The following is a 22,296-nucleotide window of genomic DNA, read 5'->3' as shown; positions in this document are numbered from 1 at the left end:
AGCAGTCAACAAAACTAACTCCGTGCCCTCATGGAGCTTATGTTCTACTTGGGGTTGAGGGCAATAGACATTAAACAAACACAGATAAATATATAATAGTTGGGAAGAATAGAGGGAAGTCTTGTAGAGAAAAAAAGTAGGATGGGGGGATAGGGAGAGCCAAGAAGAGGTGATTCCACTTTGAATAACTAATCGGAAGAGGCCTTTCTGATAAGATGAATTCGAGCGAAGACATGAAGGAAGTTAAGGAGTAAGCCCTCTGGATATCTGGGGGAAGAGTGTATTAGGCAGAGGCAAGAGCAGTACACGCAAAGGCTCCATATTGGAAGCATGCTGGGAATGTTCAAGGAGTAGCAGAGAGGTCAGTGTGGCTGGAACAGAATAAGTGAGGGAGAGAATGCCAAGATACAGAGTCGTAGAAATGGTGGTGTTGGATGGGTAATCATGTAGAGCCTTATCATAGCAACTGACTACAGGAACAGAATGATAATATAGAAAAGAGTATTGATCATGAATCATGTCATTCTTCTCAGCTCTCTTGAATTTCATACTGTCAGTTTTTTAGGACATAAAGGAGGAAGAATGCAACAGTATTCTGGTTTATTAGAGTAGCTTAGATATCTAGTTTCTCAATTAAGGCACTTTTTTTCCACATTATCTCATTTTTATTAAAAAATACAAAAACTATAAGTATGTATATACTTATGTATATGTATATACTTATGATTATACATACGCCCAGGAAAAGATCCACTTAGTTAAATACTAGGAGATCAACACTGATACTCTGAGTAGTAGAAATACAATGATTTTATTTTTACAAGTCTGTATTTTTAAATTTTCAACAATGAGCATGGATTGATTCTGTAATAATAAAATGTTATTTTAAAAAAAACCCTTTTTCCTATAGAAAAGCAACAGTGTATTCTGTCCTTTAAGGAAAATAAAAATGTTTCCCATGAGGAAAAAAGGTGCAAAGACTAGAAAACAGTTTAGTAGCTTTCAAAAATATCTGGTAATAGTTTTTGGCTGCAAAGTTTTGTCTGTTTGCCTTTAGTCAACATTGTGTAAAGAGTTAAACAGACCTGTGTTTGAATTCAAACTTTGTCACTTTACAGGCATTTTTACACAAATTAAGGCACTTTAAACATTTCATGAAAGATTAAAATATCTGCTTCTGAGTAATATCTTTCATGTTACTATACTGCATATTTTTATTTTAGTTATTCCAGAGAAAAATGCTTTCTTTTATTTTGTGATTATACTATGATGTGAGCATCATGTAGCTGCTATTTCAGTACCTTTCGCAGCAACACATGTGAATAATTCATATTAAGTGCGATTCTTTACTATGTCATAAGTTGACTGATAGAACCGTATCATCCTCTGGTAATTATAATTGTTTATGCTCCAGTTAAAATTTCCCCCAGTTTGACTATATGAGGTTGTGACACAGTAGTTGCTCTTTGATCATAGTGTCTCTAATATTCTTGGACATTGGGTTGTTAGGAAAGAAGTATACATTAGTTTAAGAGTTGTTCTTAGCCTAATATATATATATTATACAACAATATATGTTAATTAAGAATATATGTATACAGTGGTGTAGATCTTGCTATTCTTTCATTTTACAGGCTCTTTTTTTTTTTTTTTTTGGCTGCATTCCATCTTTGTTGCTGTGCGCAGACTTTCTCTAGTTGTGGCGAGTGGGGTCTACTCTTTGTTGTGGTGCATGGGCTTCTCATTGCCTTGGCTTCTCTCGTTGCGGAGCACTGGCTCTAGGCGCATGGTCTTAGTTGCTCCACGGCATGTGGGATCTTCCGGGACCAGGGATCGAACCCATGTCCCCTGTATTGGAGGGTGGATTCCTAACCACTGCGCCACCAGGGAAGTCCCTATTTTTTCATTTTAGAAGCCTGAAGCTTTACGTTGTTTAAGATTTTTTATACATAATGAGATTTAGCAAAATTCTCTTGGCTATTTGGAACTTTAAGCTTCAATGCATTATATATATTTTGCCTTTTAAAAATTTACATTGTTATGAATGCAGGATATATTTTCTGCTCTCTCATTTTATTCTTTAACCTGGCTTCCCATCCTTTCCTTTTACTGACCAATTCTCTGAATTGAAAGTACAACTTAAATTATATCCACATGATTGTCATGAAAAGGAAGGACAATATGATTTACCTCTGGAAACTCATAAATGCTCTCTAGTTGGATTAAAGGAACTCTGGATGGAAGTTTTCTTAAACCTCTGGTTAAATGTTTAATACACTCAAAACTGCCAGAATATATTCTTATTATGTAAAGAAATAATGCAGAGAACAGTTGGCTTCTTACATAATGATGATGAAAAAGTGAAAAATTTTCAAAAATTGATATTTCCTTAATTATTTTATTTTGAATAGATATCATAAACTGGGAACAGGATTTAATCCTAATACATTAGATAAACAGAAAGAAAGGCAAAAAGGTTTGCCAAAACAGGTCTTTGAATCCGATGAAGCTCCAGATGGCAACAACTACCAGGATGAACAAGTAATACTTTTATTTTTAAATGACTATAAGAAGTTATTTTAATATAGTTTTTTTAATTCATTGATTAATATATTTAATGTTTTACGTTACAGGATGATCTTAAAAGACGTTCAATGTCAATAGATGATACTCCAAGGGGTAGCTGGGCCTGCAGTATTTTTGACTTGAAAAATTCACTTCCTGATGCTTTGCTTCCCAATTTACTTGATCGAACTCCAAATGAAGAAATAGACCGTCAGAATGATGACCAAAGGAAAGCAAACCGTCATAAGGAACTCTTTGCCTTGCATCCATCACCAGATGAGGTATAGATAATTTGGATATAAAGAAGCAAATGATTATTAAGATAGATGTTTTGGGAGTATGAATTGTATGTAGCATTATGATAATGTAGGGAATAAAACTTAATTGAAACATAGCTATGCTTTTTGTAAATGAAATACAGTTGAGCACACTTATGATGTAATGATTCCTGTTTGAGGACAAATAGGCCATTCTTTTCTGTGTTCACTTGTGACGACTAAAAGTAGTAGATTAATAAAATACGTTCTTAAAAAATAAATTGTAAAGGGTTGACATGGTAAGCATGTTCATTTTGGTGTCGCTTGTCAATTTGTAGGAAGAACCAATAGAACGACTTAGTGTTCCTGAGGTGCCCAAAGAACATTTTGGTCAAAGACTTCTTGTAAAATGTTTATCACTCAAGTGAGTATTTATTTTGTTTACTATGTAACTTTTATTTTCTGGAATAATATTTTGAATACCAGTATAACAAAATCCTGGTAATTTTATACTTGTGTTTGTGTCCTTTTGAAAAGTAATGTTCTGTACATAATTTTAAATTCTGCTAAACATTTCATCCTGCCTATGCAGCTGAGCTTTAGAGCATTTTTGGCTAGGTGAAGATGACTGCCTCAGTTATATAACTAGTCTTAAAACTTGAAAAAACATTCACTGAAATCTGTAGTATTTATCAGACACTGTTCTTGGCTTGAGGAATATAAAGACAAAGTATCTTTTTCCTTAGAGATGATTTTATATTTGTTACATGGCAAGCTTTCTTTTTTCTTAAGATTTTGAAGTATGTAGTAATGGTTGATTTAGACTGTAAAAGGTATACGTGGAGAAGTGTGTTTCAGGAAGAGGGGCAGTATAGATGGTGTAGCACAGATGTAGAAAAGTACAAGGTATTGAGAGAATTTATTTTTGGAATGAGAATTTCTCTTGAACTATGTACTTTATTTTTAAACTGCTTCATCCTTTTCCTTTTAAAGGTTTGAGATTGAAATTGAACCCATTTTTGCAAGTTTGGCTTTATATGATGTGAAGGAAAAGAAAAAGGTAAGGTTATATAATTTGAACCTAGTCTTTTGTCACAATCATAGGTTCAGAAACCTGTTTTTAAGTTGTTTTATAAGATAAATAATGACTTTTGTGAGAATATTATTAAACATGGATTTTTTAAGAAGAAAGTAGAAATTTAAGACACACAGTATTTTCTTACTATAAAATAGTTCAGTTGACCTAGTTTTTATTTCATTGAAAGAGTTCCAAAAGCAAGTAGCAGAAGCAACTTTCTTTTAGTTTAATAAATAGAAAAAATACAAGAAAACCGTTTTAGGCAACTGATGTATAAAGGATTACAGTGATGGTGACAGTGAATTTTTGTTGATGTAATTTTCAGATTTCATTAGCTAAAAGATCATTTATATATATTTCAGATATTCTTGTCTAAAGCAGTGCTCTTAGTTTTGCCATTATATCTTTATTACACTTAGGAGTTTTTCAGAGGGCTGTCTCATACAGCATTTCAGCATTCTAAGCCTAATGTGTAGTAGAAACTTAAAATGCCTTTAGTGACTTCTGCTGTCAACATATTATGGATTTCTATAGTGGAACTGTATTCCAGCAACTTGTATTTGCTAAATCAAATCTTCTGAGATGTTATTCATGTAATTGTTTTAAAGACTCAGTTTGGGGTAATTCATCTCAATAATAATTTCTTTGCATACTTTATTAGAAGTTAAATTTCTAATTAAAAGAGTGTGGGATATGGTTCTTTAGAATATGTTTTTTGCATTATAGTTTTTTTGCTTTGATATAGACATGTAAAGATCAGTCAGTGAAATATATGGTAAAGTGTATGTTCGTATAATCGTCTAATATCTGTAATATTTTAAGACTGTGTATGATTTTTGTGAGTTTTTATAAAATACACAGGTTTTAAATTTAATATATGAATATGTTTTTTAGATTTCAGAAAACTTTTATTTTGACCTTAATTCTGAGCAGATGAAAGGATTATTACGTCCACATGTACCGCCTGCTGCCATTACCACCCTGGCACGATCAGCTATTTTTTCTATCACTTATCCTTCCCAAGATGTTTTTCTTGTAATAAAGGTGAGAATAATGTTAAATATATTTGCTTATTTGTGTTGTGTCTGTATACTTGTGTCCCTATCAATATTGCAAGCTTTTTAAGGGTAAAGATTTAATCTTTAACCTATTTTTTCATCTTAATATTTCTTAACACAATATTAGACGTATACTATAGGTGCTACCTAAATTTTTCTTGAGTGGGGAGCTTTAGTAGTGTTCTCCAGAGAAATAGATCAGTAGGAGGGAGATACACACACACACACACACACACACACAGAGAGAGAGAGAGAGAGAGAGAGAGAGAGAGAGAGAGAGAGGGAGAGAGAGGGAGAGAGAGAGAGAAATTGATTTTAAGGAAGTGGCTCATGTGATTGTGGGGGCTGACAGGTTTGAAATGTGTAGCGCAGGCTGGAAATCCAGGTAAGGGGTGATGTTGTAGTCTTAAGTCAATTCCACAGGGCGGCAGACCAGAAACTCAGGCAGGATTGCTGTGTTGCAGTCTTGAGAATCCTTCTTTGAGAAACCTTAGTCTTTGTTCTTCAAGTCTTCAACTAACTGGATGAGGCCCACCCACATTATGGAAGGTAATCTGCTCTACTCAAAGTCTACTGATTTAAAAGTTAATCACCTCTAAAAAATACCTTCATAGCAACATCTAGATTGGTGTTTGATAACCTAGCCATGTTGGCATATAAAATTAAGCATCATAGGAACTATACTATGATTTTATCACTCAGCTCCTAAATACATAAATACTAAAATCTAAATCATTGAGATCACGGAGCATTATGATTTGACTGTCAGCCAATTAAGAATAAGGATTACAGGGCTTCCCTGGTGGCGCAGTGGTTGAGAGTCCGCCTGCAGATGCAGGGGACACGGAATCGTGCCCTGGTCTGGGAAGATCCCACATGCCACGGAGCGGCTGGGCCCGTGAGCCATGGCCGCTGAGCCTGCGCGTCCGGAGCCTGTGCTCCGCAACGGGAGAGGCCACGACAGTGAGAGGCCCACGTACCGCAAAAAAAAAAAAAAAGAAGAAGGATTACAGATTCTAAAATCTGAATATTACTAAGCCACTTAGCTTAGGGTAACTTAAGAATAATTTACCTTAACTTGACCTTGACTTGAGAATAGCCTAAAATATATTCTTTAATCATTTTATCTGTATTTATATAAAATTATCATAAAAAGGTAATGAATTTTATAATAAGGTTATAAAGTGGATTGTCATGAAATGAATTTTATTTACCCACAGGAATAATGTCCTAATTTGTGGACGGATTCCTATGAATTCAGGTTAAAATAAATCTTAGTTACAATGAACAATCTTACAAGCAAAGATTTAGCAGCAGTGGTCTTCAGAAACTCACTTAAGAGTAAAGTTCTAGATATTAATACAGTTGATAAATGTGTATACACAGTTATTTTACATGGGAAAATAGTAAGTTTTCATAAAATAGAACATATTTGAGGGAATGAACTGGAACGATAGAGGTGGTGATTGGAATACTGGCTGCTTAAAAATGAGACTATTCATACCATATGGTCCCAATTGTGTAAAATATATACACACACACCTATACACACATAAATGGTTGTATATACATAGAAAAAGACTTTTACATAATTTCAAAAATATGTACAAGTTAAAGTGTTTTACAGACTTTAAAGAAAAATGTATTTAGGAGGTTTTCTTAAATCATAGTCCAGCAGGATGTTTTTGTTTTTTGAGAGAAAAATCCCCTTGATCTGTGTATTAGTTAGTTATTACTCTATAAGAACAAAAAGACAAAATCCCAGTGGTATACAACAATAAGCATTTTTTAGTTCATGCATCTGAGTTGTCTGTGTGGTCAGCCAATATAGGTTGAACTCTGTTAGGTAGTTGTGCTCCTTCCAAGTGTCTGTAGGTTGGCTGGGCGTCACTTGACTTAGAGCTGTTCTTTGGCGTATTCTCATGGTGATTGCATAAGTACCAGAGAGCAGACCCAGTTGCACAGACACTTTTCTAGCATTTGGTCACATCACACCAGCTAACATTTTATTGCCCAAAACAGGTCACATGAGAACACAAACTCTAGGAGTTATGATATATACCTGACGTCTTTATTTGGAGGAATTGCAGTGTCATATAGCAGTGTGGGGGTAAAGGAAGGGTGAAGAGTCATAGGATATTTATATGTCAGCTTTGGTAGATGCTGCCATATTGGTTTCCAAAGTATCTGTGATAGTTGTATTCCCCACCAGGGGTGAATAAGAGTTTCAGTTAGTCACACTTACCAGTTTTTTAAAAAACTGACATATGAAATACGTATAATAAGACCTGTATAGTTTACAAATGTGGGGTAAACAGAGCGATGAATTCTTACTATGTATTTTTCTGTGTAATCATGACTAAGCTCAAGCCATACAGTATTTCCATCACCCCATCACCCTGGAGAGTTCTTTTGTTTGTCTTTCTAGTGACTATCCCCTCTGTTCCACCAGATGACTAGTATTCCAACTTAAATCACCATTATTTAGCTTTTCCTCTTCTTGAATTTCATCTGAGCACAGTCATACAATATGCAGTCTTTTGTGCCTGGCTTGTTTCAACTCAATATAATTTCTGTGAGAATCCTCTTTATTATGTACAGCAGTAGTTTGTGCTTTTATTTTTATCATCATGTTTTATTTCATTGTCTGATTATAACACAGTTTATTTATCCTGCTTAGATGAATAGATAGACCTTGGTAGACCATAGGGTTTTTTTTTTCCCCCCTAATGTATATCTGGTTTTCAGTTGGTTATTATGAATAAAGCTTCTATGTACATTCTTTAACAAGTCTTTTGGTACATGCGTATACATGTGTTTGCCACTCTGTGCTTGCTTTCTCACAGAATGTTATCCTTTGATAAATCAAAGTTTATAGCTTACATGTTGTCTAATTTATCAACCGTTTTCTTTATGGCTATGGTATTTTGTGTTTTATGTATGAAATTTTTGCCTCCCTCAAATTCAAAAATATATTCTCTTAAGTGATCCCTGGTAAGAGTAATTGTTTCACCTTACACATATAGTTTGGAGTGAAGTTGAGATGAAGATTAATCCCCCCCACATATGGATAACCAAATGACCTAGCACTATTTATTGAAAAGACTGCTTTTTTCTCCTACTGCTTTTACAAAGTATCCCATGTCATAAATCAAGTGTTCATATGTATGAGATTTTTTTCCTAGAATCTTTTTTGGTTCAACTGGCCTGTTTGTCTTTAATTGGCACTAGTACCACACTGTTTCAATTATAGTAGTTTAGAGACTTCCCTGGTCGTGCAGTGGTTAAGAATCCGCCTGCCAGTGCAGGAGACACAGGTTCGATCCCTGGTTCGGGAAGCTCCCACATGCCGCAGATCATCTAAGCCGGTGTACCACAACTACTGAGTCTGCACTCTAGCGCCCATGAGCCACAACTACTGAGCCCACGTGCCACAACAACTGAAGCTTGCACACCCTAGAGCCCACATGCCACAACTACTGAGCCTGTGTGCTGCAACTACTGAAGCCCATGCACCTAGAGCCCATGCTCTGCAACAAGAGAAGCCACCACAATGAGAAGCCTGTGCACCGCAACAAAGAGTAGCCCCTGCTCACCGCAATTAGAGAAATCCTGCACGCAGCAATGAAGACCCAAGGCAGCCAAAAAAAAAATTATTGTAGTTTATAAAAAACAGTATATTTTTTCTAGCTTTATTCTTCAAGATTGCCTTGGATGTTCCTTTTTCTATTTTTTTAATAGAGTATGATTTCCATTTTATTGTCTTTTCAGAGAACAGTATTTCTTCAGTGTTTAAGGACTTAGCTCCTTACGTGGGCTTTGGTGGAAGTCGTGGGGCAGCACCTGCAGGTCTAAATCAGGGTGGAGGTGTTCGGTCCTTCTGGGCTTCCCGAGAACTATTCCTGACTACCTTGCTGTGAATGGCACAACTCATGCAGTAATCTAGTTTCACATACAGCTTGGAAAGCACATAGGCATCGAAAACACTTGCTTCAGAAATGTCCCTGACGGCTTAGGCCTCTACTATGTTCTGAATGATGAGCTTCTTAATGGCCTTGTCCTTGCGCAAGCATCGGGCGCAGTTGGTGCAGCAAACAGGCTACACATGGCCGTGGCCCTTTTTGACATGACTGTTGTTCCTTCTTTTCTTGGTCATCTTGGAAGTGAGGAGGTGAGAGAGGTTGGATGTTTTTGACCCTTTACATTTTTTTTTTTTTTTTTTTTTGGTACGTGGGCCTCTCACTGTTGTGGCCTCTCCCGTTGCGGAGCACAGGCTCTGGACGCGCAGGCTTAGCGGCCATGGCTCACGGGCCCAGCTGCTCCGCGGCATACGGGATCTTCCTGGACCGGGGCACGGACGCGGGCTCAGCGGCCATGCCTTACGGGCCCAGCCGCTCTGCGGCACGTGGGATCTTCCGGGACCGGGGCACGGCCCCGTGTCCCCTGCATCGGCAGGCGGACTCTCAACCACTGCTCCACCAGGGAAGCCCAGCCCGTTACATTTTTGTATAAATTTTTGCTTGTCAGTCCCTCCATGCTGCCCCAATGCAGGCATACTCTCTCTCAAGAAAGAACTTGTTGAGATGTTAACTGAGATTGCATTAAATATACTGATCAATTTGGAAAAGCTGACGTCTTTAAACTGTTGAGTTCTCCAGTCAGTGAGCACAGTGTGTTTTTAGGTCTTTTCTCCTATATCTTCCTGGTAATTTGATATTTTTGACCCTGTTCTAATTGTTATCATTTAAAATTTTTTGTTTTAAATTATATGCAGAATTTCATTCATCACTGGTGTATAGAAATTTGGTTATCTTTTCTTTATAAATTTTTATTTATAGTTAGTAACATGTACAAGGTGTACACTTTCTTTGATTTTTACATACTTAACTCAGTTATGTAACCAACATCCAGATCAAGGTATAGAACATTACTCAACAGCCTTCTTTGACCCCTTCCTACTATGCTGACTTATCACCATGGATTAGTTTACCCTCTTTTTCTTCATAGAAAAGGAATCATATATATTCTTGTGTCTGACATTCTAAAGAATTATATGATTCATCATTTTTGCATGTAGCAATAGTTGGTTGTTTTTCACCCTGCATAGTATCTTGTTATATGCATATCACAGTTTGGCCATTCTAATAGTCGATGGACATTGGGGTTATTTCTAGCTTTTGGCTATATTGTAAGTAATGCTGCTGTAAGCATTCTTTTTTTTTTTTTTTTTTTTTTTTTTTCCGGTACGCGGGCCTCTCACTGTTGTGGCCTCTCCCGTTGCGGAGCACAGGCTCCGGACGTGCAGGCTCAGCGGCTATGGCTCACGGGCCCAGCCGCTCTGCAGCATGTGGGATCTTCCCAGACCGGGGCACGAACTCGTGTCCCCTGCATCGGCAGGCAGACTCTCAACCACTGCGCCACCAGGGAAGCCCTGTAAACATTCTTATATATGATTTTTGCATTTCTATTGAGTATATAGGTAGGTGTTGAATTACTGGATCATAGTGTATTTATAGCTTCAGTTTTAGTAGAAATAACCAGTTTTCTGATGTGGTTAGTCCAAGTTTCAGTCTCATCAGCAGTGCTTGAGAATTTTACTTGCTCCCTTTCCTTCTTAACACTTGATATCATCAGGTTTTATTGTATTTTACATTTCAATTTCATTAATTTATGTATTTTATTTCTGGTGCATTTGCAGGGTTATGTCAGTTTGGCTTGAATTTATAATTCCCTGATGTCTAAGAACTATTGGCCATTTGGATATTCTGTTTTGTGTAGTGCTTATTCAAATAGTAAGCTCATTTTTAGCTTGTTTGTATACATAGAAAACACAAATTTTAAGTGTATAGGATACATAACTTTTAAGTGAAAAAAATACAGTTGTGTAATCTTCATTTCATTGGATTGTTATTTTATCAATTATTGTATTAATAATTTATTAATTTGTAAGAACGCTTTATATATCCTCCATTCACTAATTTGAAGTATCAACTTTATTATGTGCTAAATTCTTGCATACACTTCATTTGGTTTCTGGACTTTTATCCTATTTTATTTATATTTCTTTTCCTAAAACATTAAAAATTTTATAGGGGTAAAGTGGGACATTTTGGAGAAAAATGATAAGTAGAAATTATTGTATTGGCCACTTAATATTTTGTGAGTTGTCTTTTTTAATTGTAATTTTGTACTTTGATGTTATATTAAATGGAGATGACTTTTAAGACTGATTGCTTTTATTAATAGTTTTAATTGAGGTAAAATACACATAACATAAAATTTACCATCTTAATCATTTTTATGTGTACAGTTCAGAATTAAGTATATTCAGATTATCATGCGAGCAATCTTTAGAAATTTTTATCTTGCCAACAAGACCTTAACCCTCTATACACATTAAGTAGCAGCTCTTCATTTCCTCTTCTCCCCAGCCCCTGCCAACCAGCATTTTGCTCTTTGTTTCTATGAATTCGTCTATTCTAGATACCTCATTTGAATGGAATAATACAGTATTTGTCTTTTTGTGACAGGCTTATTTCCCTTGGCGTAATGTCTTCAAGGTTCATCCAGGTCGTAGCATGTTTCAGAATTTTCTTCCTTTTAAGGCTGAATAATATTCCATGTGTATGTGTATACTCATGTTTTGTTTACTCATTTTTTGATGGACACTTGAATTGCTTCTACCTTTTGGCTATTGTGAATAATGCTGCTATGAACATGGGTGTGTGAATATCTGTTTGAGTCCCTGCTTTCAATTCTATTGAATATATACCCAGAAATAGGTTTTCTGAATTACATGATAATTCTATTTTTAACTCTTTGAGGAACCTCTGTACTGTCTTCTACAGCAGATTACGATTTTACACCATAAAAAGCACACAGGGGTTCCAGTTTTCCATATCCTTGCCAATGCTTGTTATTTGTTTGTTTATTTAATTGTGGCCATCCTGATGGGTGTAAGGTGATATCTCATTGTGGTTTTGATTTGCATTTCCCTAATGATTAGTGATGTTGAGCGTCTTTTTATATGCTTCTTAGACGTTTGTATGGCTTCTTTGGAGAAATGTCTATTCAAGTCCTTTGCCCATTTAAAAATCAGATTATTTGTTGTTTTGTTGTTGAGTTGTAGGATTTCTTTATCTGTTTTGGATATGAACTCCTTATCAGTTATATGATTTGCAAATATTTTCTCTCATTCTGTGGGTTGCTTTTCACCCTGTTGATTGTGTTCTGTCATATACAAAAGTTTTAAATTTTGATGTAATCCAATTTAACTATTTTTACTTTTGTTGCCTTTGCTTTTTTTTGTGTCAAATCCAAGAATACATTACCAAATCCAATCACAGGAAGCTTTTCCTTTATTTTTTCTTCTAAGAGTTTAATAGTTTTAGGTTTATGTTTAGGTGTTTGATCCATTTTGAGTTAATTTTTGTATATAATATAATGTAAGGGTTGAACTTTATTCTTTTGCTTTTGGATATTCAGGTTTCTTTTAATATCATTTGTTGAAAAAACTGTTCTTTCCGGGCTTCCCTGGTGGCGCGGTGGTTGAGAATCTGCCTGCCAATGCAGGGGACACAGGTTCGAGCCCTGGTCTGGGAAGATCCCACATGCCATGGAGCAACTGGGCCCGTGAGCCACAATGACTGAGCCTGCGCGTCTGGAGCCTGTGCTCCGCAACAACAGAGGCCGCAATAGTGAGAGGCCTGCGCACCGCGATGAAGAGTGACCCCCACTTGCCACGACTAGAGAAAGCCCTCGCACAGAAACGAAGACCCAACACAGCCATAAATAAATAAATAAATAAATAAATACATTGTGTATAAAAAAAAAAAACAAAAAAAAAAAACAAAAAACTGTTCTTTCCCCATTCAGTAGTCTTGGCACCCTTGTAGAAAATCTAACTATTTATAGTTTTCAGATTGCAGATCTTTCACCTTTTTGGTTAGTTCCTCAGTATTTTATTCTTTTTGATATTATTGTAAATGGATTTTTTTTCTTAATTTCCTTTTTGAATTGCTCATTGCTAGGGTATAGAAATGCAACTGATTTTTTGTGTGTTGATTTTGTATCCTGCAACTTTGCTGAATTTATTTATTAGTCCTAACAAATTTGTGTGTGTGTGTGTGTAATATTAGAGTTTTCTATATAAGAGATCATGTTATCTGTGGATAGAGATAATTTAACTTCTTCCTTTTCAATTTGGATGTTTTTGTCTCTTTGTCTTGTCAAATTGCTCTGGCTCAGACTTCCAGTACTTTGTTGAATAGAATTGGCAAAAGTGAACATCCTTATCCTGTTCCTCATTCTAGAGGAAAAGCTTTTGGTTTTTCAGCATTGAATATGATGTTAAATATGGACTTTTCATATATGGTCTTTATTATATTGAGGTAGCTTTCTTCTTTTCTAAGTTCGTTGAGTTTTTCTATCATGAAAGGGTGTTGAATTGTCCACTTCTTTTTCCTGCATCAGTTAAGATGGTCATGTGGGTGTTTTTTGTTATTTTGTTAATGTGGTGTATTATGTTGATTGAGTTTTGTATTTTGAACCATCCTTTCATTCCAGGCTGATTGCTTTTATTTTTAAGCTTAATTAATCTTTACTCTTTTTGTCTTTGACAGCTAGAAAAAGTGCTACAGCAAGGAGACATCGGAGAGTGTGCAGAACCATATATGATTTTCAAAGAAGCAGATGCCACCAAGGTAAAATGTCACGCCTCTTATTTCCGCCACTTTCATAGTCATTAGTGGTCACTCTCCATTCTCCTCAGATCCCCAAACCCAACCCTAAACAACTTCTAATCTCCCAAATTATAATTTGGGAGAATACTATACAGAGCATATTAAAGAATTTTACTACTAATTCATTTTTTTCTCTTGGCCTACCCATTTTCTTTATTTCCTTCAGTACCTAGCTTGAGTCATGTGCTGTGCTATTCTTTAAAATCTCCCTCACCCCAAGCTAATGGATTCCTAAAGAATCAAATTAGTTCAGTTTAATTCCTAAATAATAAAGAATTTCCTGTGTTTGCAAAATAGTGATTTTGATGGAACTTTTTCTAGCAAAGCAGAAGTATTCTGGGCCTCTGTCTAGCTGCAGATAATTAGGGAATATGGTAAAAATAGAAAATACAATCTCCATTTTGCCATCAGATAACTAATTTCTAGAATTTGGATAAACTTATAAAGCAAAAATAATTGGTGAACAATCGGTACCAAATTCCAGATACCCCGAGTTAGTTATAAGAATAACAGGTGAGGACTTCCCTGGTGGCGCAGTGGTTAAGAATCCGCCTGCCAATGCAGGGGACAGGGGTTTGAGCCCTGGTCTGGGAAGATCCTACATGCTGTGGAGCAGCTAAGCCCGTGTGCCACAGCTACTGAGCCTGTGCTGTAGAGCCCGCGAGCCTCAACTACTGAGCCTGTGTGCTGCAACTACTGAAGCCCGCGCGCCTAGAGCCCGTGCTCTGCAACAAGAGAAGCCACTGCACCGCAACGAAGAGCAGTCCCCGCTCGCCGCAACTAGAGAAAGCCTGCGTGCAGCAACAAAGACCCAATGCAGCCAAAAAAAAAAAAAAAAAAAGCATAACAGGTGATTTTTGGATCTTTGAACACATGATTTAATATGTCAGACAGCCAGGAGAGGTGTGCTTGAGGAGTACTGGACAAATCACCACAATCTAGAAAATGTTTTGCTTTTTGTTTTTCTGAGATTTGGAACAAGAATTGAGCGTTTTCTGCTAATATGGGTACATCTGAGCACATGATATTCTCTGATTCCTGGATATCTGGTTGAAATTAGGGTTAAAGTATTCTGGCTTCCCCCAGGTCGTCATTTTACAAATTAAATTGCTCTGTTATATGAAGTTCATAGGTGTATAATTGCAGCTTATTTCACTCTTCTCTTACATATTCACATGCTTGATAAGGGTCCTTAATTCTCTTTAAGTACTCTTAAAGCAAGAACCTATTTTGAAGGTATAATAGATATAGCAGTAAACAGTCCTACCATTTAGCTATTTCTTCATCTTTTCTCAGTCCTGAGTCCTAAGGTAGGACACTGCCATTTGAGTATACCTTACCAATATCCTATATGGAAATAGTATGTGAGAGATTTTAGTGTAGGTTTTCACCCTTGGACCATTGGTTGGCTATTGCAGGCCACCTTAGTGTTTGTTTCAAGGATAGCCTAAAAGTTGAGCCAGCTTCAGGATGTCTTCCAGATACGCACGTGCTATTTGGATCATTGGTCTTTTTCCAGGGTTTAGTCCTCTTGTCATACTTTTTTTGTTTGCTTCTTTTATTACAGCTCTGGGTTTATTTGTTGTTGGTTTATTTGTGACCCCCAGTCCCACCTCATAGTTGTCATAAGTTAGTGATTATGTCAGAATGGCCCAACTGCTTCCATCTTTTTTAGAAAAATAAAATTTAATAAGTCATAACCTAGAATATTTTGTGGTTGGCAGTTGGTGTCTAGAGCCTGTTGTCTAGGTTATGTTTCCTTTCATAAAATAGTACTTTCAGTACATAAACATGTTTGACTCTTGCTGTCCTTTCTTTTCTCCCAACATAAGATCATCACAAACAGAAATTTTAAAGACTTTCACATACATTTGTAGAACTGGTTGAGGTTGCTTAGTAGAGATAATATACTGTTAATTGATCTCTGAAAGGTACAGATTGTTTTTCCATCTTTGGTGAGAACTGAGAATTCTTAACCTTTATATTTTCCTTTATATATTATGAAATAGCCTTTAATTCATTTCTTTGAACGTAATCATATAATGTATAAAGTTTTGTTTTGCAGAATAAGGAAAAATTGGAGAAGCTGAAAAGTCAAGCTGATCAGTTTTGCCAAAGACTTGGGAAGTACCGCATGCCTTTTGCTTGGACTGCAATCCATTTAATGAATATTGTTAGCAGTGCTGGGAGTCTGGAAAGAGATTCTACAGAGGTAGAAATAAGCACTGGAGGTGAGAATGTTTTATACAAAATATTTCTACATGTATAATTCTTTTCTTTTTCTTATAGAGTCTTGCTTTATTTGTAAGCTTTGCAATGTAGTGAGACATTAAAAGGGGTTTCTTTTTTTCCTTTAACTGGTTTATTGAGATGTGATTCACATACGTACAGTTTGCCCATTTAAGATGTATAATTCAGTGTGTTTTGTTACATTCGTAAGGTTCAGCAACTGTCACCACAGTCTAATTTTAGAACACTTTCCTGCTCCTTAGTGGTCACTCTTCTCCTCAAGTCCCCAAACCTAACCAAACTGTAATTTATTTAGTCTGTATGGATTTGTCTATGCCAGACATTTCATATTAATAGAATTATACAATGTGTAATCATTTGTGAGTAGCTTCTTTCACTTAGCATAATGTTTGAAAGGTTCACGCGTGTTGTTACATCTGGGTATAGTCCATTTTGAGTTAATTTTTGTACATGGTAAGAGGTAGGGGTCCAACTTTATTCTTTTTATGTAGATATCTAGTTGTCCCAACACCATTTGTTGAAAAGGCTATTTTTTCCCTATTGAATGGTCTTGGCACTCTTGTTGAAAATCAATTGACCGTCGATATATGGTTTTATTTCTGGGCTCTCAGTTCTGTTCCATTGATATATATGCTTATGCTAGTACTATACTATCTTGATTATTTTAGCTTTGCAGTAAGTTTTGAAATTGGGAATAGTGGGTCCTCCAATTTTTTTCAAGATTATTTTGACTATTTTGAGCTCTTGCATTTTCATAAGAAGTTCAGGGTCAGCTGATAATTTCTGCACAAAGGCAGCTGGAATTTTGATAGGAATTACATTGATTTGGTAGATCAATTTGTGGAGTGTTGCCCTCATAACAATATTAAGTCTTCCAATCCATGGAATGTTTTTCCATTTATTTAGATCTTAAAAATTTATTTAAACAATGTTTTATAGTTTTCAGTTTACAGGTCTTGCCCCTCTCTTGTTAAATGTGCATCCCAGTATTTTATTGGTTTTTGATGCTATTTTAAATGGATTGTTTTCTTAATTTCATTTTCCTAATGTTCATTTTTAGTGATAGAAATACAATTGGCTTTTGAATATTGATCTTGTACTTTGAAACCTTTTTGAATGTGTTTATTAATTCTAATTTTTTTTTCTTTTCTGGATTCTTTAGGATTTTCCATGTATAAGATCATGTCATCTGCAAATGAAAATAGGTTTCCTTTTTTTTTTCCCATCTGGATGTCTTTATTTATTTTTCTTTTCTAATTATCTTGACCAGAACCTCCTGTACAGTATTAAAAAAAATGGCAAGAGTGGATATCCTCATCTTGTTCCTGACCTTAGGGGGAAGGCATTCAGTCTTTCACTATCAAGTATGATGTTTGCTATAGGTTTTTCATAGATGTAATGTAGTAGTTTGAGGAAATTCCCTTCTATTCCTAACTTTTTGAGTGGTTTTGTCATGGAAGGATATTGGATTTTGTAAAATGCATTCTTTGAGTTTATTGAGATGGTTTTTTGCCCTGTAGTCTTTTAGTATGCTGTATTGCATTAATTGATTGGTTTTGGATGTTAAACTAATCTTACATTTCTGGGAGAAGTCTCACTTGGTCATGGTATATAATTTTTTTATATATGTTGTTAGTCTGTTTCCTAGTATTTCGTTTAGTATTTTTGCTTCTATATTCCTAAGGGATATTGGTCTGTAGTTTTTCTTCCTTGTAGTATCTCTGTCTGGTATCGGTATCAGGGTAATACTGGCCTCATTGAAAATGAGTTGTGATTTTTTCCTTCTGGTTTTTGGAAGAATTTGTAAACAATTGGTATTAATTTTTCATTGAAAGTTTGGAAGAATTCACTAGTGAAGCCACCTTGGCTTGGTCTTTTCTTTGTGGTAAGTATTTTCATTACTAATTATATCTCTTGTTATACATCTATTCATATTTTCTCTCTCATCTTGAGTCAGTTTCAGTACTGTGTATCTTTCTAGAAATGTGTTCATTTCATCTAAATTATCTAACTGTTGACTTACAGTTATTCATAGTATTGTAGTATAATCCTTTTTCTCTCTAAGGTCTGTAGGGATGATTTTAGTAATTTGAGTCCTGTCTATGTATTTGTTTTTTAATAAATTTATTTATTTTTGGCTGCATGTCGTCTTTGTTGCTGTGCACGGGCTTTCTCTAGTTGTGGCAAGCAGGGGCTACTCTTTGTTGTGGTGTGTGGGCTTTTCATTGTGGTGGCTTCTTTTGTTGTGGAGCACAGGCTCTAGACACGCAGACTTTGGTAGTTGTGGCACGCAGGCTCAGTAGTTGTGGTGCGTGGGCTTAGTTGCTCCGCGGCATATGGGATCTTCCTGGACTAGGGCTCGAACCCGTATCCCCTGTATTGGCAGGTGGATTTTTAACCACTGCACCACCAGGGAAGTCCCCTGTCTATGTATTTTTTTCTTCATTAGTTTAACTAAAGTTTTAAAAATTTTATCTTTTTGAAGAATCAGTTTTTGATTTCATTGATTATTTTTCTATTGTTTTCCTAGTTTCTATCATTTATTTCCACTTAGCTGTTGTCTTTTTTGGTATCCTTGCTTTTTTTTTTTTTAAACATCTTTACTGGAGTATTACTTTACAGTGGTGTGTTAGTTTCTGCTGTATAACAAAATGAATCACTGTATATCCCCATATCTCCTCCCTCTTGCATCTCCCTCCCACCCTCCCTATCCCACCCCTCTAGGTGGACACAAAGCACTGAGCTGATCTCCCTGTGCTATGCAGCTGCTTCCCACTAGCTATCTGTTTTACGTTTGGTAGTGTATATATGTCCATGCCACTCTCTCACTTCATCCCAGCTTACCCTTCCCCCTCCCTGTGTCCTCAAGTCCATTCTCTAAGTCTGTGTCTTTATTCCTATCCTGCCCCTAGGTTCTTCAGAACCAGGTCTCTCTCTCGCCCTAACACACCTCACCCTTCCCCCTCCCCATATCCTCAAGTCTGTTCTCCAGTAGGTCTCTGTCTTTATTCCTGTTTTACCCCTAGGTTCTTCATAACATTTTTTTTTTCTTAAATTCCATATATATGTGTTAGCATACGGTATTTGTCCTTCTCTTTCTGACTTACTTCACTCTGTATGACAGACTCTAGGTCCATCCACCTCACTACAAATAACTCAATTTCGTTTCTTTTTATGGCTGAGAAATATTCCACTATATATATGTGCCACATCTTCTTTATCCATTCACCTGTCAGTGGGCACTTAGGTTGCTTTCATGTCCTGGATATTGTAAATAGAGCTGCAGTGAACATTGCGGTACATGACTCTTTTTGAATTATGGTTTCTCAGGGTATATGACAAGTAGTGGGATTCCTGGGTCATATGAGGGTTCTATCTTTAGTTTCTCAAGGAAACTCCATATTGTTCTCCATAGTGGCTGTATCAATTTACATTTTTTTTTTTCTTAAATTCCATATATATGTGTTAGCATACGGTATTTGTCCTTCTCTTTCTGACTTACTTCACTCTGTATGACAGACTCTAGATCTATCCACCTCATTACAAATAGCTCAATTTCGTTTCTTTTTATGGCTGAGTAATATTCCATTGTATATATGTGCCACATCTTCTTTATCCATTCATCCGACGACGGGCACTTAGGTTGTTTCCATCTCCGGGCTATTGTAAATAGAGCTGCAATGAACATTTTGGTACATGACTCTTTCTGAATTCTGGTTTCCTCAGGGTATATACCTAGTAGTGGGATTGCTGGGTCATATGGTAGTTCTATTTGTAGTTTTTTAAGGAACCTCCATACTGTTCTCCATAGTGGCTGAACCAATTCACATTCCCACCAGCAGTGCAAGAGTGTTCCCTTTTCTCCACACCCTCTCCAGCATTTATTGTTTCTAGATTTTTTGATGATGGCCATTCTGACTGGTGTGAGATGATATCTCATTGTAGTTTTGATTTGCATTTCTCTAATGATTAATGATGTTGAGCATTCTTTCATGTGTTTGTTGGCAGTCTGTATATCTTCTTTGGAGAAATGTCTATTTAGGTCTTCTGATCACAGCAAGATCCTTCTTGACCCATCTCCTAGAGTAATGGAGATAAAAACAAAAATAAACAAATGGGACCTAATGAAACTTAAAAGCTTTTGCACAGCAAAGGAAACCATAAACAAGACCAAAAGGCAGCCCTCAGAATGGGAGAAAATATTTGCAAATGAATCAGCTGACAAAGGATTAATCTCCAAAATTTACAGGCAGCTCATGCAGCTCAATAACAAAAAAATAAACAACCCAAGCCACATCTTCTTTATCCATTCATCTGTCCATGGACACTTAGGTTGCTTCCGTGTCCTGGTTGTTGTCAGTAGAGCTGCAGTGAACATTGTGGTACATGACTCTTTTTGAATTATGGTTTTCTCAGGGTATATGCCCAGTAGTCGGATTGCTGGGTCATATGGTAATTCTATTTTCAGTTTTTCAAGGAACCTCCGTACTGTTCTCCATAGTGACTGTATCAATTTACATTCCCTTGGTATCCTTTCTAATGCTTGCTTTGGGTTTAGTTTTCTCTTCTTTTTCTGGTTTCTTAAGATGTAAGCTTAAGTTACTGATTTGAGATCTTTCTTTTTTTGTAATATAAACATTCACAGCTATAAATTTCCCTCTGAGAACTTCTTTAGTGATATATCATATGTTTGGGGATTTTGCATTTTCATTTTCCTATATCTTAAATGTTTTAAAATTTCCCTTGTTATTTCCTCTTTGATCCATTGGTTATTCAGAAGTGTGCTGTTTAACTTCCACATGCTTATGAATTTCTCAAATTTTCTTCTGTTATTGATTTATAGCTTAATTCCATTGTTCTTGGAAAACATATTTTATATGATTTGAATCCCTTTGAATATATTGTATTTTGTTCTATAGCTTATTATATAGTTTGTCTTGGAGAATTTCCTGTGTGTGCTTGAGAAGAATGTGTATTCTGCTTTTGCTTAGTGGTGTATTCTATAGATGCCTGTTAGGTCTAGCTTGTTTATAGTTTTGCTTGTTTTCTACAGCATAGTTGCTCTATTGGTTTTGAATTATAGGGTTATCTTGCAAAGACTTTGAATGCAAGTTATCTTAAATTCTTTTTCAAACTCAAGTGCTAAGACTGAGGGGCCATTATATGGTGACCAAAATTTGCATTGTGTGCCTATTTCCTAGTAAATACATAGTTCCTCTATAGCTGTTCTTCATAGCTCAGATTGGGTTATATGCATAATCTTTGTGTGGTAGAGACTTATTTTACACTGGAGAAGTTTTTAAAGAGAACCCGAAGATTTAGGTTTAATGCTTCCTTACAGATCTCCCCAGAAGTGAAATTCTTCTACTGTAATCAGTATTGCTGAGGGGATAATTTTCAGCTTTAGTGGATATTTTCCTGTGTTTGGAGGACTGCTTTAAAACACATTTTAAATATTATGGAAATGAATATCTTACTTTTTTTCCTTGGTAGAACGAAAGGGGTCTTGGTCAGAGAGGAGGAATTCTAGTCTGGTTGGCAGAAGATCACTTGAAAGGACAACAAGTGGAGATGATTCTTGTAACTTGACCAGCTTTCGACCTGCTACTCTCACAGTGACAAATTTTTTTAAGCAGGTATTGTTCTGTCATGGAGGAATTCTAGGGGCCTATTCATACTTAAATTTCTTGTGATTTCAGAAAAATCATAATTTTCCATGCATTACATGTGCATGTAGTAATTGATTGTGATTTTAACAAGTTAAAAAAAGTAAAAATTAAAAATATAAGAAAAAATAGTATTATAGCTGTTTTTTCATCATTATATTTATTTAAATGTTGGCATTGATTAGTAATGCTTCCAAATCAATCATCCACATCTGTATCCTATTTCTTAATTTTAATATTTTAACTTTTCTTAAGTGTTGATATTTTATGGATTTTCTTAGAGCAGGTGTGTGGTTACATCTGTCTTCCCCACTCAAGTTGTTTTTGACCTAACATGCCACATTCATGGTATATAGAATAGAAATTTCAGGCACTAGTAGTGCATTTTTGTGCTAAAATTATTTTTATAGATGAGTTTATAGGTCCAAAAAGTTCTTGATCAAAGAAACTTTTGTTCTTTGCAAATATATTTCCTGTACTTGAGTCAAATCAGTAGTTTTCAAGTGCTGGCCATGATCCAATAATAGTAATGGAAATTTAGTAGATAACACCCAGCTTACAAAAAACAAACAAACCAGTAGAATAGAAAAATAATAGTGCTTTGCACTTAGTGAAGTTAAATATTGCTTCAGTAGGCTTTTTTCCCTCCAGTTTTTGTGTGCGTGCGTACCTGTCTTTATG

At 35.8% G+C, this 22,296-nt stretch overlaps 1 protein-coding gene and 1 pseudogene across 8 annotated transcripts in view; one reads left to right on the top strand and one right to left on the bottom strand.

The window, feature by feature from the left end:
* The window catches only part of DOCK7 (dedicator of cytokinesis 7), a 220,162-nt gene that overhangs the window by 35,941 nt on the left and 161,925 nt on the right, over positions 1-22,296 (top strand). For all 8 annotated transcript variants that reach the window (XM_007464292.1, XM_007464291.1, XM_007464290.1 and 5 more), the window contains 8 exons: positions 2,412-2,541; positions 2,634-2,846; positions 3,161-3,246; positions 3,816-3,882; positions 4,795-4,944; positions 13,580-13,660; positions 15,765-15,930; positions 21,443-21,585. In XM_007464292.1, coding sequence (XP_007464354.1) covers positions 2,412-2,541; positions 2,634-2,846; positions 3,161-3,246; positions 3,816-3,882; positions 4,795-4,944; positions 13,580-13,660; positions 15,765-15,930; positions 21,443-21,585 — 1,036 coding nt within the window. The remainder of the gene's footprint in view (positions 1-2,411; positions 2,542-2,633; positions 2,847-3,160; positions 3,247-3,815; positions 3,883-4,794; positions 4,945-13,579; positions 13,661-15,764; positions 15,931-21,442; positions 21,586-22,296) is intronic.
* LOC103090514 (40S ribosomal protein S26 pseudogene) lies at positions 8,767-9,114 on the bottom strand (annotated as a pseudogene).

Source organism: Lipotes vexillifer, unplaced genomic scaffold, assembly GCF_000442215.2.
Source record: "Lipotes vexillifer unplaced genomic scaffold, Lipotes_vexillifer_v1.1 scaffold47, whole genome shotgun sequence".
NCBI classification, from domain to species: domain Eukaryota; kingdom Metazoa; phylum Chordata; class Mammalia; order Artiodactyla; family Lipotidae; genus Lipotes; species Lipotes vexillifer.
This window is presented reverse-complemented; position numbering and strand designations above follow the sequence as displayed.